This window comes from Peromyscus eremicus, chromosome 2 (assembly GCF_949786415.1).
Source record: "Peromyscus eremicus chromosome 2, PerEre_H2_v1, whole genome shotgun sequence".
Classification (NCBI taxonomy): Eukaryota; Metazoa; Chordata; class Mammalia; order Rodentia; family Cricetidae; genus Peromyscus; species Peromyscus eremicus.
In genome coordinates, this window is record NC_081417.1 from 161,157,277 (window position 1) to 161,173,532 (window position 16,256).

General features: G+C 53.1%; 1 protein-coding gene across 1 annotated transcript in view; it reads right to left on the reverse strand.

Moving 5' to 3' along the window:
• The window catches only part of Kcnab2 (potassium voltage-gated channel subfamily A regulatory beta subunit 2), a 36,307-nt gene extending 25,062 nt beyond the window's left edge, over positions 1-11,245 (reverse strand). The window contains exon 1 of the mRNA XM_059255929.1: positions 11,028-11,245. Coding sequence (XP_059111912.1) covers positions 11,028-11,245 — 218 coding nt within the window. The remainder of the gene's footprint in view (positions 1-11,027) is intronic.
• Between the last annotated feature and the right edge of the window lie 5,011 nt (positions 11,246-16,256).

Consider the following 16,256-nt stretch of genomic DNA (forward strand, 5'->3'; position numbering starts at 1 on the left):
GTGACACCAGCAAGGAACTTAGAGGACCTTCCTGCAGTCAGTGAGGACCGCCTGTGCTTGGACTGTCTGAGGCCACCAGAAGTAACTGCTCCGATTCCAGCTTTAAGAGGTCTTCCCTAACAGGCTGTCTGGGTGCCAGAGTGCTCCCTTGACCTGTTCAGCCTGCACAAACCCAGGGAAGAGCCCTTTCCCTGGAGACTCCATGTGGAGAGGCCCCATCCCCCTTTCCTCAGAGCACACACTTCAGGTGCCCAGTTGCTCAGACTCTTGGGCTCTGAGTCTTAAATGGGAGCGAGAAGGACCCCAGCATCTTCTGGGGCCTGTGATACAGCGGAAGCAGGAAGTGGCGAGGGCCGTGGCTGATGCCCTGATGTCAAACAGTAAAGTCTGATGAGGTGATTTACTATAGGAGCTGAGCCCAGAAAAGAGATAAAGACAGGGAGAAAGAAGCCGGTGACTATATACCACCCCCCTCTGTGGCCAAGGAGAAGAGACCTGGAGTTGACCAAGTCTCAACTTACTTTTTTTGCAAGTCTTCCAGGTGCTAAGAGGCCCTTGGTAGAAGCTGCCGGGTGCCATAGAGACATTTTCAGGAGGGTGAGAAGGCCAGTCCCCGCCCCACAGAACCGACTGCTCTGCCTACCTATATTTCATCCCTGGCTGCTTCACGTTGGTATCGTTGCTGTTTGGGGCGCTCTGCACCGACAGCTGTCCCAGGCTCCGGGCTACCATGGCCACGGCACGGAAACGACTACGGCTACCCGGGCTGGGGCTGCTGGCTGCCGAGCGACCCAGACGATCTTCAGGGCCACGGGTCTTGAGGCTGTGCTCCGAGCACACGAAGGATACCTGCATGTTGAAGCCGGGCTCTGCTCCTGCTGGATTCAGGAGTCACCTGCTCCTTAGGAGCCCTTCCCTGCCTCCGATGAGACTTTATCCCCGAAGGTGAAGACGTGGCGGGGAGTTCTCTCAGAGCAAGGATTTCTGAGGGCAACAGAGGACCTGTCTGTGCGGCCGAGTGGAGGGCATCAAATTTCCAGATGATGCTAGACAAGCCCTCATCTGAGAGGAGTGGAAGATCGAGGGGGGCGCTGGAGGTCCAGCAGGGAGGAGCCATGTCCACTCTCTTCTCACATCACCCCGTCCCCACCTGGCTTTTCCCTGTACCACCCTGCTCTGGTCCTGGCTGTTTCACGCCCCTGGCAGTCTCCAAGAGTATACTGCCGGGCTGGGCTGCAAACGACTCACGACTGAGGGGCACAGCCGCCTTCTTCTAACAGGAGTGGAGTCCCTTCTTCATGACCTCGCCGCTGGATGGCTGGATGTATTCCTTGGGGTGGTAGCCTGGGGTCGAGCAGGGCTGCTGTGACTGCATGCTCCTGGGGTGGCAGCTCAGGGGGTCTCAGGGAGCGCAGCTGCTTCTCCTGGTCCTCCTTCCCGGCTCTGCACATGGGGTGCCAGAGGCTCCTGCTGAGCCCGTGAGTGGCCAGCGAGGCGCAGGCGGTGCTGGAGAGTCATTATTCATGACGCAGGATGCACAGCCGCCTGCCCTGCTGGTCCCTGGGGGCTGGCGCTGGCTGCTCCAGGCTGACCTGCAGCCCCAAGCCTGGGTCAGGTGTGTGTGTGTGTGTGTGTGTGTGTGTGCCGTGCTCCGTGGAGCTAGTGTTCATCTCTCTCTGCTCAGGGCCAAGTTACCAGCAAAGGGAAGGGAAAGTGTCCACTCTGACACGATGACCAAGGAAAGCAGCCGAGTCAAAGAAACACAGGGTCCAAGAAGCACAGGTTAATACTTATCTCACAGCAGGCACCTGTAAGTACTTCTGGAATGAATGAATGAATGAATGAATGAATGAATGAATGAGTGACCCAGGCCCCTACCCTCCCATCCCTATCCTCAGCATAAGGAAGGTCTCTCACTGAACCTAATTTGGCTAAGCTGGCTGGCTAGTGTGTCTCAGGGATCCATTTGTCTCTCACCCTGCTCCCCAAGCACTGGGCACACGCTGCCACACACGGCTTTGTATGTGGAGTCTGCGGACCTGAACTTACTGGCTGAGCCACCTCCAAGCCTGTGCCCCCACCTTTGGGCACGGCCGATAAGAACGACACCTTATGCTCACTCTGCAGCCTCTCAGACTTGACCACCCTCGGGAACAAAGATACGAAGACGTGTTCTAGGTCAAGCTTGGCAGGCAAAGTGCTCAAAGTCTGAGCCTCGTTAACTGCTCAGGATCAAAATCAACAAGCAAGCAAACGATGGACAAACAGTATGCACCCGGAAGAGCTCATCACAGTAATTCTGGCTTCCCGTGGCGGGAGACACCACAGACCCTAGAGTGTGCCTCCTCCCTCCTGCCACGCCCATGCTTCCTCCACAGACCAGCAGGGCCTCAGGTCCCTGTGAGCTCAGGCCTAACGCAAAGGGAGGATCCCGAGGGTAGAACTGGACCTGGGCACACAAGCTGTGAGGATAGGGTTGGAGCCTTTACCAAGGATGTCCTGGAAGGTCACACAGGAGCCGCTTACAGAAGCCAGGACGGGTCTAGTTCCTCCTGCCAGCAGCCCACTTAGGCAGCAGGGTTTGCTGGCCTGAGGCCCTGTGCTCCAGATCGGCTGGGGCCCTTTCCAAGCACACTGGGTGGAAGGGGGGTTGAGGGGAGGGCGGTTAAGTTTCTCCTGCAGCCTGGACCCTGGGGCTCGCAGAGGACGGCCCTGGCCTTTCAAGGAGCATGCGAAGAGTCTGCAGAAGGCAAAGCAGACACTTGTCTCCCTGCTGGCGGCTCGCTCTTCCTTTGGATTGAGCAGGAGCAGATCTTAGCATTGCAGCCTCCCCTCAACACGAAAAGTCTGAGACTAAATAGAAAAATGGAACTCAACTCTGCTTAATAACTCATGGGATCTTTTAACACACTCCCTTTATTCCTCAGAGCTTTAAGCATCGCTGTGTTGGCATGGAGCAGCCTGTACAGCACTCAGACACCAACAGGACCTCAGGAGAACCTGTTAGAAATGCACAGTCCTGAGCCCCAGACCCATCAGTGGCTCTGGGGTAGTTCCCGGAGGCAGGTTTTTAAAACGGCTTATTTTTAGGTTTAATTATGTGTATGCATGTGTGTCTGTATGTAGGTATGTGCATGTGTATGTAGGTGCCCACAGAGGCCAGAAGAGGGTGTGGGACACCTGGAGCTGGAGTTCCAGGTGGCTGTGAGCCACCTGATGTGGGTGTTGAGAATCACACTCCAGTCTTCTGTGAGAGCTGTGCTCACTAATAACTGCTGAACCACCTCTCCAGCTAGAGGTGTGTCTACAGGAGCTTTGAGCTACACATGCTGGTCTAGCAGAAGCCCCTGTCCTTTCTTCTTACGTATTTCTCTGTGCTGGTTAACCAGGGCATCTCACAAGGGCGGGGGGGGGGGGCCTCACTGTTCCTCCAGAGTCACTCTTAACCACGTGGGGTGCCATAAATAGCTGGGCTAGTGAGTGAGGCCCGGAGAGGCAGAGTCACTGCAGAACTGGGGACCCACTCCTACGTATGTTCCCAGAGAAGGCAAATCATATGAAACCATAAAAACTTGAACATAAATGTCCATAACAGTGTTTTCCACCATAGTTAAAAGATGGCAACAACTCAAATGCCCACCAACAGACAAACGGCTGCATAGCATGGGTTTATCCCACGATGGAATAATAACAATAGTTCAGCTGTGAAAAGAAGTCCTGACACACACTACGGCAGGGATGGAACCCCATGCTGCTGCCGCAGGGAAGAAGCAGATCGCAAAGGTCACACCCTGCCACTTCATTTGCATGAGATGCTAAGAAGGGGGAAACACACCCAGTGCACAGCACAGCGGCTGCCAGGGTGCGAGGGAAGCGGAAGAGAGAAAGGGTTCAGCAACTGATTGGCGGCGGTGCGTGTGTGTGTGTGTGTGCGCGTGTGTGTGTGTGTGTGTGTGTGCGTGCATGTGTGCGTGTGTGTATGTGCGCGTGTGCGTTGTGTGTGCGTGTGTGTGTGTGTGTGTGTGTGTGCGCGTGTGTGTGTGTGTGTGTGTGTGTCTGTGTGCGTGTGTGGGGGGTGATGTGATGAAAATATCCCAAAGTTTCACATTATCATCATTATTATTGATTGTGTGTAAGTAGGTGTATGTGTGGGGGTCAGGGGACGACTTCTGTGGCATCTGCTCTTTCTGCCCATCCTTACGTGGGTTTTGAGGATTAAACTCAGGTTGCCGGGCTAATATGGCGGGTCCCTTTACCCACTGAGCCATCTTATCAGTTGGTTGTGGTATTTTTTTTTTGCACAAGTCTACGAGTACACAAAACCTGTTGAACTGCATCCTTCAGTACTTAAGTCGTCTTGGTGCTGGGATCACACCCAAAGCCTCTTGGAGCTATGGAGGAATCCTATCATCGGCTCTACCCTAACCATTTTCTTTCCAATTACATTTTGAGACGTTTCCCTAAGCTGCCTAGGCAGGCCTTGAACTTGCAATCCTCCTGCCTCAGTAGCTGGGGTCACAGGAATGTGTCATTACAACCAGCAATTGTACTTTAAGTAAGTGAATTGCACGGCATGGGGGACATCCATCTAAATCGAGTGGTTACCCCACCTTCCAGGTCCTCCTCCTCCAAAGCCTCTGGGTCTGCTGCTCCCTGTGGCTGTGCCCAAATGATTCTCTGCCTTTGTCCCCAGTCACCTTGACACATCTCAATCACAAGGGGGTGGTCACCTTGGTGCCCCCGCTGTGACACAGTGTGATAGGCCCAGCTGCCTGTCAATTAACATTAGACCAACCAACCAAGCAAAGTCTCTGGGGCTCCTGAGGACACCGAGGGCCTGAGGTTGCTGCTGGACACTGGCTGACAGAGGGAAGCTGGTGGGGTCAGCTTCTCCACTGCTGCTTCAGTTCAGTCACCTTCCCCGACAACACACCGCTGCTCCTTCATCCTTAGCATCATCGCCTGGCTGCCCAAAGGTCAACATTCTCAGTGTCAGTGCTGAGCTGGACTCTGGTCCCCCTCGCCCCATCAGAGGAGCCTCTCAGGGGTAATGAGTGCCCGGGCAAGAGAACTCAAGCCGCTAGCATCTGTGCCGGGATTCCTGTAATCAGGCCAAGGTGGGAACTACTTCATGGTGAGCTGGTTTTCAGGCAGTTACTTGACACAGATGGGGTCTTGTCACCGTGGCCTTGCAGGGGAGGGCAGACCAGTGGAGCTGGGGCTGTAGAAGTCAGGGTTGCTGGGACCTGACATCATCACTCAGCTCCTCTGTGGTGGCTGCTGCCAGGAGAGGCAGCCCAGCATGAACACAGGCCACGGGCAGCTTTGAGCTGTGGGATTTCCTGCTTGCCAGCTGTCTCCATCCCTGTTCCCATCCCTGGCTCGGCTCCTCCAGAATGGCTCCCTGGTTTTTCTACCCACTTCCTTTGGCATCTGCTTCTTGTCCTCATGGTGTTAAGCTGCATTTCCAAGTGGAAGGTTTGGGGGCTGTTGGGCAGTGTAGGTTCTGGAAGCCAAGAAGGTCCTTTTGAGGTGGGGATGGACCCGAGCTTTTCTCCCACCAGGAGCCAGGCCTGGGGTAAGGGCTACGTTACTGCCTTACAGGATGCTTCGGACAACTCCGTGAGGTTGTGACTCTAGCTCTACTTTCAAATAAGGAAGCTAGGACGTGATGAGGCCAAGTGGCTTGCTTGAGGTCCCACCAAGTTTATCTTTTCATGTTAATATTTAAGTTTAAGTTTAACTGAGTCCCATGGTGGCCATCAACATAGAAGGATGCTCAGTGATGTCCTCTAGCCTCAGGTATTGACTCGGCCTCAGTGATAAGCTGACCACTGAAATCCTGAGCACCTGTGAAGCTGCCTACGTTTGAAAACAGGGTCTTTGCAGATGGAAGCATGTTAAGATTAGATGGTACCAGATTAGAATGGGCCCTGTCTTAGGGTTTCTATTGCTGTGGTGAAACACCATGACCAAAAAGCAAGTTGGGGAGGAAAGGGCTTATTTATCTTCTACATCACTATTCATCACTGAAGGAAGTCAGGACAGGAACTCAAACAGGACAAGAACCTGGAGGCAGGAGCTGATGTGGAGGCCATAGAGAGTGCTGCTTACTGGCTTGCTTCCCTTGGCTTGCTCAGCCTGCTTTCTTATCGAACCCAGGACCACCAGCCTAGTGGGCTGGGCCCTTCCCCATGGATCACCAAGAAAACGCCTTACAGGCTTGACTACATACAGCTCGATCTTATAGAAGCATTTCCTTCCTTCCTTCCTTCCTTTTCCTCCTCCTCCTCCTCCTCCTCCTCCTCCTCCCTCCCTCCCTCCCTCTATTGTTTTATTTTCTGAGACAGTGTTTCTCTGTGTAGCCCTGACTGTCCTGGAACTCAACTCCACAGACCAAGCTAGCCTCGAACTCAGAGATCTGCCTGGCTCTGCCTCTCAAGTGCTGGGATTAAAGGTATGCACTATTACGGCCCAGCTGGAGGCATTTTCTTAATTGAGATTCCCTCCTCTCAGATGACTTTAGCTTGTGTAAAGTTGACATAAAACTATCTACACAGGTCCCAGAGCCAATGACTGGTGGCTTTTCTGTGGAGAGAGATTTGGAGACACAGGGAAAAAGACAACATGAAGACAGAGACAGAGACCATGATGGCACGTCTAAATGCCAAGGAACAGTGAGGGTGACTGCAGCTACCACGAGCTGGCAGAGGCAGGAAGGACTGTGCCTCGGAGTGTCCAGAAGGAACATGGTCCCACGGATACCTGCATTCCAGATACCTGGCTTCTTGGGCTGCATCTTAACCCATCCTGCTCCAATTGCCTGCGTCCTAACAGCTGTGGGGGAGTGAGGCAGATCCTTCTGCAGATGCCTGTCTAGCCATCTGTCCTTAAAGACATACATGGAGGGGGCTGGAGAGATGGCTCAGTGGTTAAGAACACTTGCTGCTCCTTCAGGAGACCTGAGTTTGGTTCCCAGAACCCACACGTTGGTTAACAGTTGGCTATCACTCCAGTTCCAGGGGATTTAGTGACCTTTTCTGATCTCCATAGACACCAGGCACACATGTAGTGCACACACGTACAGGCAGGCAAAACACTCATACACATGAAGAATAAAAATAAATCTCAAAAAAAAGGGAAAAAAAGACACATGTGGATTCCCAGCTCTTCTTAGAAACCTCCTGTGGCTAGATGTGATTGCAGGCTGACAGAGCAAATTACAGCCTGCTCAATTAGTGTGGCAGCCTGCCAAAGTTCCCTGGCTCATGGTAATAGTCCTGGGTCTAGAAGCAGGAAGGCAGACTTAGGACTCCTGGCCTTAGGAGTGACTGAAGGTCTCTTGGCCCAGGGCTAGGGCTCTCCATCACCAGATGGAGTTTCCTGTGCTGTCGACCCCCACCAAGGAAGCAGCAAGAAAAATTCCTGCTTCAAGGAACATTTCGGAAGATGTGTTCAGACCACTCAGCACTGTCCTAGGCTTACAGAGGTGTGGACCCTTCCAGGAGCTGGGAAATGACAAAGTGAATGGGGTAAGGCCACAGAGAGGTGGGAGGCCAGCAGCCCGGAAAGGGAAGTGTGCTGTGAAGAATTCTGGACACTGTGAACAAGTGCTGCTCTCATTGTTAATAAAAAGCTGATTGGCCAGTAGCCAGGCAGGAAGTGTAGGCTGGACAACCAAACTAAGGACTGGGAAGAAGGGCAGAGCCAGGCGTCCCCAGCAGACAGAGGACAAGATGGGCATGTCGTACTGAGAAAAGGTACCGAGTCACATGGCAAAGCCTAGATAATAAACGTAGGTTAACATAAATGTAAGAGTTAGCTAGTAACAAGCCTGAGGTACTGGCTGAGCATTTGTAATTTATATCAAGTCTCCATGTGCGTTATTTGGGAGCAGGTGGTCGGGACAGGAAAACTCCGCCTACAGTAGCGGTTAGAGGGTTGCTCAGGACAGTCTCTTTGGGGACAGACCTAGACGGTGATGAGGGGAGGGACTTGGTCATGTGACAATGAGGGGAGACAAACTCCAGGAAGAGGGAAAGAGGGTGCAAGGACCCGAGTGAAGAAACTCATGCCTGCAGCGTTTTCTGACTGAGCTGGCCTCTGGCCCCTCCGGCCTCTGTTTTTAATGGTGAGAGTTGAGAACAGTCAGCAAGCTTTTCCACCTCACAGGTTCAGCAGAGATGACGAGACATCTTACACAGCCATTTCCAGAATGCCCCAATCAGTGCTTATCTTTTTATATTAATATTTAAGACCAAGGCTTAATCTAGTCTCAACCCAGTTACTAGCATAAAAAAGTTCACCAGGGACTGGCAATTTGCTAGGATCTTTAATGAATGCTGGCACAAGTCACCTAGTTTGAGGCCAGCAACACAGAGGTCACCAGGCATATCACAGTCGCTGTGGGTGAGACAACTCTCACCCTGCCTACGGGAGAATTGTCTTCTGGTCTCCCTTCTCCTTGGGGAGTGGGTTGTCTCATAGGACATCAGCCCCCCGTGGTATGGACCAGGTGTGCACCCCGAACTCTATTTGTGGAGCCGCAGGCAGAGAGACATATCACCCCATCTTTGCTGGTTTCCAGGGGCTGACACAGCAGAGTCACAAACAGGCTAAAGACAGGCGGCACCGACTCTCACGGCCTGGAGGCCAGGCAGCTGGCAAGCAAGAGCCAGCGGGATGTGCTCCCGCCAAAGGTGTTAGTGACGATCCTCGCCTCACTCAGCTTCTGGTGGCTGCTGGGAGTCCCTGCCACCCCTTGGACTGTATCTGTGTTCCTATTCTTTGCATCTGTCGTATGGCCTTCAAGTATCCTGTATCACTTCACCTCACCTGAGCACACTGACAAAATCTTTGTAAGATGACCCAAATCAGGTCACTCTCTGAGGTTCAGGGAATACATAAAATTTGGTGGCAGGACATGATTAAACCCACCACACCCCCATCATCACAATCCCGTCTACACTGGAGGAAGCTGTTTTCTCAGAGTTAGGAAGGCACGGTTTAGTTCCTCCCTACCTCATCGGTCCCAATGCTCTTTGCCTTGCTCTCACTCAGCCATCTAGACCTTCTCCCATCTCCTGCAATGGGACTAGGAGGTGCCATGTCTTCTGATGGGATTTCTCTCCGACTGTTCAGGACCCAGTTCTCATGTCACCTCCTCAGATCAGCCTCACTGCCACAGACTCCTCAACACACCCTGCTTTACGGCTTCATTTCCCCTGCCTCGCTGCACCATGATGTGGAGGGCGTAAGGCCGAGGCCCTTGTTCCTCTTGTTCACACAGGGTCTCTGGGGTGTAGCCCCAGCTCTAGTGCCAACAGCCTCTCAGTAAACATTTGTTGAGTACACGCTGAGTCCAATGAGCAGCTAGCACAGAACAAAACAAGGCGCAGGGTCTCCACGCTTGAGCAATTTCCATCACAATCACAGGCTCAGTTGTGGCCACCAACAGACTGACCAACGGTCCTCCCTCACAGCGGACATAGAATACAAAGACTTCCCAATCCTGCTGTCTCAGGGACCACCAGAAGTGTTTTGTTTCTTTAAACTACAACCATATGTTCAAACAATGGCCCAAAGGACCACATTGTCCAAGAGGGGACGATAAAAGAGCAGCCCTGACCTCCAATCCCTGTGCAGAGAACAGCCAAACCCTGGGGCTAAAACATAAGAAACCGGGTTAGATGTGACATGTAATTATTTATTGTATGTGCCAAATATTGCGCCGGACATACTGATATGAAAATATATACTTGCTGTCTACCTCAGATTCTAAGGTACAGGCACCTTTTATTTCCATTTGCAACACTGGCAGCCCTATGAGGACCGGAGGAGACAGTCCCCTTAGACCAACTGGCTCTGGAGGTAACGGACAGGAAAGACACACTCTGCCTATCGGTCCTCAGGCTCTGTGGTCAGGAGCTGTCCTGGGTGCTGAATACAGAGAGGTGTGCGTTATACAAAGGTGTTCTTCTGAGAGTCTAAGAAAACTTATCCTACATGCAGCATTCAGACAGACAGAACCTTTATTCTATATCCTTTGTTACCACAGTTACAGTTGGGTACAGCTAATTCTGAGGTGACCTGCTGATTTTAGGACGTGAAGGACACACTTTTTGGTTCACAGAACACAACCTGGGGTTTTCTTTCCAGAATGGGTTTGTATTAGAGATGAAGTATTTTCCTTTAAATTTTTTTAGATTTATTTATTTTATTTTATGTGTTTGCATGTTTTGCCTGTAGAGGTTGGAAGAGGGCACTGGATCCCTTGGAAATAGAGTTATGGATGCTAATGAGCCACCATGTGGGTGCTGGGAAATAAACCTGGATCCTTTGCAAGAGCAACAGGTACCTGTCACTTCTGAGCTGTCTCCCCAGTCCCATTTTTTAAAAAAATTTTATTTTATTTGTAATTTTTTGGTAGTGTATCTATATGCATGCATGTGTATATATACATATATGTATACACACATATATGAACGCATGCAGCTGCAGTACCTACACAAGCCAGAAGGTGGCAGATGCTCTGGAATTGGAGTTACAGGCAGTTGTGAACTGCCCTGCTTTGGTGCAGGAAGCTGAACTCAGGTCTTTTGTATGAACAGCCAGTGCTTTTAACTGTGGGGCCATCTCTCCAGCCCCATTGAAGTGTTCACACCAACTCACACTTAGCCAACCCCTCCTGACTAATTTGTCCCAGTGAAGTTGCCAGAAGACAAATGAAATAGCCTTTCCCTGTTTAGCAAAGTTCCCCGCCATGAAAATGCTCAAATAACCAAATTTCCAAACCTTGTAATACTTATTTTTGGACAGCTAGGACTACAGCAGACATTCAGTTTCTTCATGGAGGCATTTCTACGTGGCTGAAAATTTCCAAAATGAAAATATTCATCCTGAGCCACAATAAAACTGTGGCCAGCGTTTCTAGGGCTGCATCCCTCTCTTGTGTAGAGCCTCCTTGCAATCCTTCTTGGATATCGTGGGGACCCCCGGACCACCACCCTCTCTAGCCCAGCCCTTACCGATACTTCATGCCTGTGCGCTGGGCGGTGCAGCCGTCCAGGGAAAGGCCGTGCATGCGGAGGAAGCTCTCCATGTTCCTGGCCTGGGCGGCTGCCCGCACCTCCCTCAGCCGCTGCAGCTCCACCGTGTCTGTCTGGCGGACTGGATGCAGGGTCCAGTCTGAGTGACATCTGCTGCTGACACTCCGCAGACTCTCGCTGTACGTCATAGACAGCATGGTGCCGCCTGGAGCTGCCACTGTCCAGACGGGAAATGCCGAGTGGCGGCAGTTTAGAGAGTTTGTCGGTGCCTCTGGTGCCCTAGGATGGCCGGCTGGCCGCAGGGCAGGGCGCGAATGCAGAGGTGGCAATCTTCAGGGAGAACTACCACCAGGGCATGCCTGAGTCCTGGGTGAAATATCCTTGGCCTGAGATTCTTGTCCTTCAAATCATGCTTGCTGGGGGATGAGCTTGCCCACCTCCACCCCAGCAGCTCTGAGGGAAGCCGGCCAAGCTGGATTGCAGGTAGGAGGAGCACTGCCCTCAAGCAACACAGTGTGACCGAGCACGGGGGACATGCAGAAAGGGAGTCCATGAACACGGCCGAGGACAGTTCTGCTGCCCCGTGGTGGCTGAGACGCCACATCATTGGGCTTTTGTGAGGGATCACCAGATGAACCCAGGTAAAAAGCTGTCCCAGGGGGGAAGCACAAGGCACACGTGCCACAGAAGCAAGCTCTAAGTGGGACCCTGCCACAGTGTCCCCTTATCCAGCATGCCAGGGGCTCAGCTCAGGGAGGCTGTGTTTGTTCTCAAGACTGGGAAAAGGGAACGGGGAGGCCTGTAGTGCACTGTTCGCTTGCTGGAAGTTCTACTGCACTAGCAGAGGTCTTTGGGCTCTGTGCTTTGTGACAACATGTCACAGTCCATGGGGTTTTTGTAATAGGGTATGGGGCAGGGAGCAGAGGAGGTAGGTTTACTGAGAGTGTAAACTTTCACAGTTTATACATCCAGAACCGTTCACAGAGTCATCCTAGATGATGAATTCACTCTCAGAGACCAAGATCAACACAGTGTTTATGAAAGGGAATGGGGACATAAATGGTGGCCCTGATAGTGGACACTGATGTGGCTGGAAGGACCACGTATCTAGGAAGAAAGAATGTGTTTGCAACACTCTCCTGCAGGCAGCATGAGCAGGGATGAGTGAGCACTGTGGCTGCGGGAGGGAGAGGGAGCCACACCCTGCTCTGTCAACAGCTGGACACAGCGGCAGGTACTGGTGAGACCGAGGTCTGCAATCCAGGTTCCTGTGCTCGGCACCACCTATGCCCAGATGCGGCACGGTGGCCCCAGAAGTGTCACTAGAAGGTGCAGGAGGAAGTTACTATTGCACTTGCATGAGCTGCAGTGGTGAGCACCCAAGTCCCTCTGTTTGCTAGAAGGGAACCCACTTGGTGCCATCCTTGGCCCAGGAGAATGCACGCTTGACTGAGTGGAGAAAGGAGCTGAAGGGGTACTGGGAGGATCTCGGGGTGGGCTGAGTAACCCTGGGCTGGTCCCTCCAGGGGCCAGAGGAAGGGCCCACTAAGGACAGGAGTTTAAGATGACTACGTGCAAGTCCTCCCAGCCTGGGTCACCTCCCTGCTTGGCCTGAGTGAGCACTGCAGGCGTGGGCCACCTGCAGGGACTCTGCAGCTGGCCCTTGCACAGAGGGTTTCCCTGCAGTTATCTTCACATGAAGACTCACGTATGCTCTGGTCAAATCTAGCATGGGGCTTAGTTCACAGTAGGTTCTCGGAATAGCATGTGCAGCTGAGTTAGGAAAGGGGCCTAGAGAGGGTCTGGGAGGAACAGTGGAATCCCAGGGAGGGAGGGAGAGACAGACAAACAGAGATAGAGAGTGAGACACACACGCATACAGATCCTAGAGAATCTCAGAGAGACAGAGAGACACACAGAGACAGAGAGATAGACAGAGAGAGATGCACAGAGAAAGATAGAAACACAGACACACAGACACACAGACACACAGACACACAGACACACACACACACACACACACACACACACACACACACAGAGGCAGAGAGAGAGCGGGGGTGGGGGAGGCAGTAGCTTCCACATCTTGGATCTTCTGCCCTGAGTGTGGCTAACGGTGTCTCCCCAGCAGGTGCTGTGTTGTCTGCTCATGTTCAGAGCCTTGCTTTTTGGGCATGGCTCCCCATCTCATGACCCCTTTCCTGTGGCATTTATCAGCTTTGTACAGGTACTTTCCTAATTGTCCCGATGGCTCTGCCTCCCTGCAGCTGCCTGCTCCTGTTCCCAGCAGTGCCCACGGAGTCCACAGTAGGGGCCCTGGCCTCTGAAAGGCAAGCTAAGGCTGTACGGGGCCTTGCCAGGCTGAGCCCTAGTGGCAATGCCCCTGTAGCAGCACTGGCTCCTGACTCAGGCTTAGCACTGACTTACAGACGTTTTTGTGGCAGGAGGTACAGTTTCCACACTAGGACTGACATTCACCACTGCTCACAGTTTTGGGGTAGGAGTGAGGTACCATCTGCGGGGCTCTGGATACTGAAACAGATGGGACCGGGGTTCTGCAAAGGCCTGGTTTTTCTAGGAAAATATGCCTGGGGGCTGCAAAGGGGTCCCAGCTCACCATGAGGCACATCCTAAGGAATGTGGACCTGAAACCCACAGGTGGCAGGGCAGGCTCCCTCTCCCTCCCGCAGGCCGGCCACTGCCTCCTCCAGGAGGTTCAGAGCAGTAGTGGGCAGCTGCTCTGGAGGTTTTTTGTGGCCGGCAGCCAGCCCTGTATGGAATGGAGGCCAGCTCTCTCATCCCTGGGGTGAGAGAGAAGGCCAGCTGGGCAGGCTACAGCTGGGAGCTCTTCCCGAAAAGTGGGCAAGATGTACACACTCCCAGCCAGGCCGAAATCAATAGCCATTAGCTTTCAAGACATTGCCCATGAAAGTGTCTGGGGTCTGCAGGGGTCTGCAAATACTGCCAGGGCCCCGGTGCGGGATAGAGTGGCTAAGCTTGGTCCAGGATGGGGCAGCACTCTCTGCCACCTCATGGCCACACAGGCAGGTACTTGTGAAGTGACAGAGGCTTGTCACCAGGCTGCTGTGGTGACTGTCCCCAAAGGTGTGCACGATAACACCAGAGGCTAGAATGAGCCCTGTGGACACCAAACATCACCAGGAAATGATGGCCACTAAAAACACCCCCTACAGAGAACACATGCATTCCCTACAAGATGGGAGGAAACGGGAGAGGCGGGAAAGAACAGGGCCCTTCTACCTCCCTGGTGGGCTGCATGGCCACCGCTGAGGGAATGCAGGTTCCGTGGCATGGGGGCCCAGAGCCTTCTGTGACAAGTGAGTAACCAGCGATCTCAAGGAAGAGAACTGGGAGAGGGTGGCAGCCTAGCACAGAGGGTCCCTAATCCTGGTGTGCATGTGCATGTGAGTGTGTGTGCACGTGTGTGCATGTGAGTGTGTGTGTCTATGTGCGTGTGTGTGTGCATGTGAGTGTGTGTGCACGTGTGTGTGCATGTGAGTGTGTGTGTGTGTGTGTGTGTGTGTGTGTGTGTGTGTGTGTGTATGTATCAACTCTGGGTAGGAGCTGGGGCCACCCAGAGGAGGAAGGTTATATTGATACGTGTAGATGGCTCCTGGGTCCTGGCAGCCTGGGTGTACAGGGACAAAGCTTACCACTCTGGACTCCCTCATGCTGGGGCTATACTCTGGGCTTTTCTTAGAGGTGAATACAGTACAGTGGGGTTCTTAGATACAAGGTTCCAGGTGAGACAGTACCAGTGAGGAAGGAGGGAAGCCCACTTTCAAGGCTCCTCCCACCCGAGCTTAGAAGTACAGTGACCTCTGACCTTTGAGTGGCAACATCCCAGCCACTTTCTAGAGTGAGGCTCTCTGGAACTCTAACACTACATGCTACCAGGTCTCTGGAAAAAATGAATACCACCCCCCTCCACTAGGACCTGCTAATTCCATTCACTTGTAGGTTTTCTCTGCAAATCTATTCCTGTCGGCCGGGGGCTCAGGGGACTCCACGCGAAGTAACACAGTGACACGGCAAAGTGAGATGACAGCCACGTAACCTCATTAAGCCAGTAGGAATCGCCTCCTCCCTCCCCAGCTTGCCCTCTGCCTGGAGCTTCTGAACTAGCGTCTGCTTACAAACAGCCAACGAAGCCGACGCGAGGCCGAGAAAGAAGCCCTGCCTCTCGGTCAACCGGCAACATGTGTCCAGAGGCCGGAGACCGTCCGGAAGCTTCGGAAGTAGAAACACAGGGAAGTGGTCACCATTCCGGGGTGCGGCTCTGCAACTCACTGCTCACACAGCATCTCCACAGCACACAGACACAGTCCTTTTCGCTCAAGAATCATCAGCAAACCGAGACCGGATTAAGCTCCTAGACAGGCTTCTCAGAAAGCAACAAACCTCACGGACAGCATCGCCAGCCCAAGTCATGAATGCTGAATCTTAATCAAGGGTAATGCCAGCGAGGCATGAACTAGAAGGCGGGTCTTTGGCAGACAGGAAGATAGCCAGGCCAGCGCCGCACAGGGTGGGCAGCAAGCAGGATCAATCGCGGGGTGGTGGGTGCAGCCGGGTGCGAGCCCGCCCACCCTCCTCCATCTAGTTACCTCAAGTGTCCCCGATGGGCTATTTGAGGTTGTCTGCTTTGAAAAAATGTGGATGGTCTGATTTCTGATCAGCCGGAAGCGTCCCCAGACATCACCCCAGCTCTATCATGTAAGTTCCCGGGGATGTCTGTGTCCAGGCAGTACCCCTCAGATGGTGGCTGCTACATCCATTCCTGCATCCGACTCACCTGCTTCCCTGGGTGGCTGCTTGTTAAAAAGGCCACAGTCTAGTTATTAGGGAGCTAAGGAGGCGGCGGGCGCAGTGGCGTTTTCATTAGGGAGTGTCACTGCAGAACGTCAGAAGCAATTGGTGAATGAGAGAGGCCCACAAGGGTCGGCTTTGGAGGCAGCAAGTCCATTAGCTTCTATTAAGGAGTTTTCATCTTGTGGAAGAGGCTGAATTATTCACGAGCGCCTCTCCCCTAAAAGCTCAGGAAGTGCAGTGTCTGCTGCAGCCTGGCAATGCCTATGCCTGGGACGGTTGGGGCGCAGCATGAGGAGGGGTCCTGCCCCCTCCCTTGGTCTAGCCTTTGCTGCCTCTGCTGCCCTTGTGTCCGAGGCACGGGTCTTCTGAGCCATG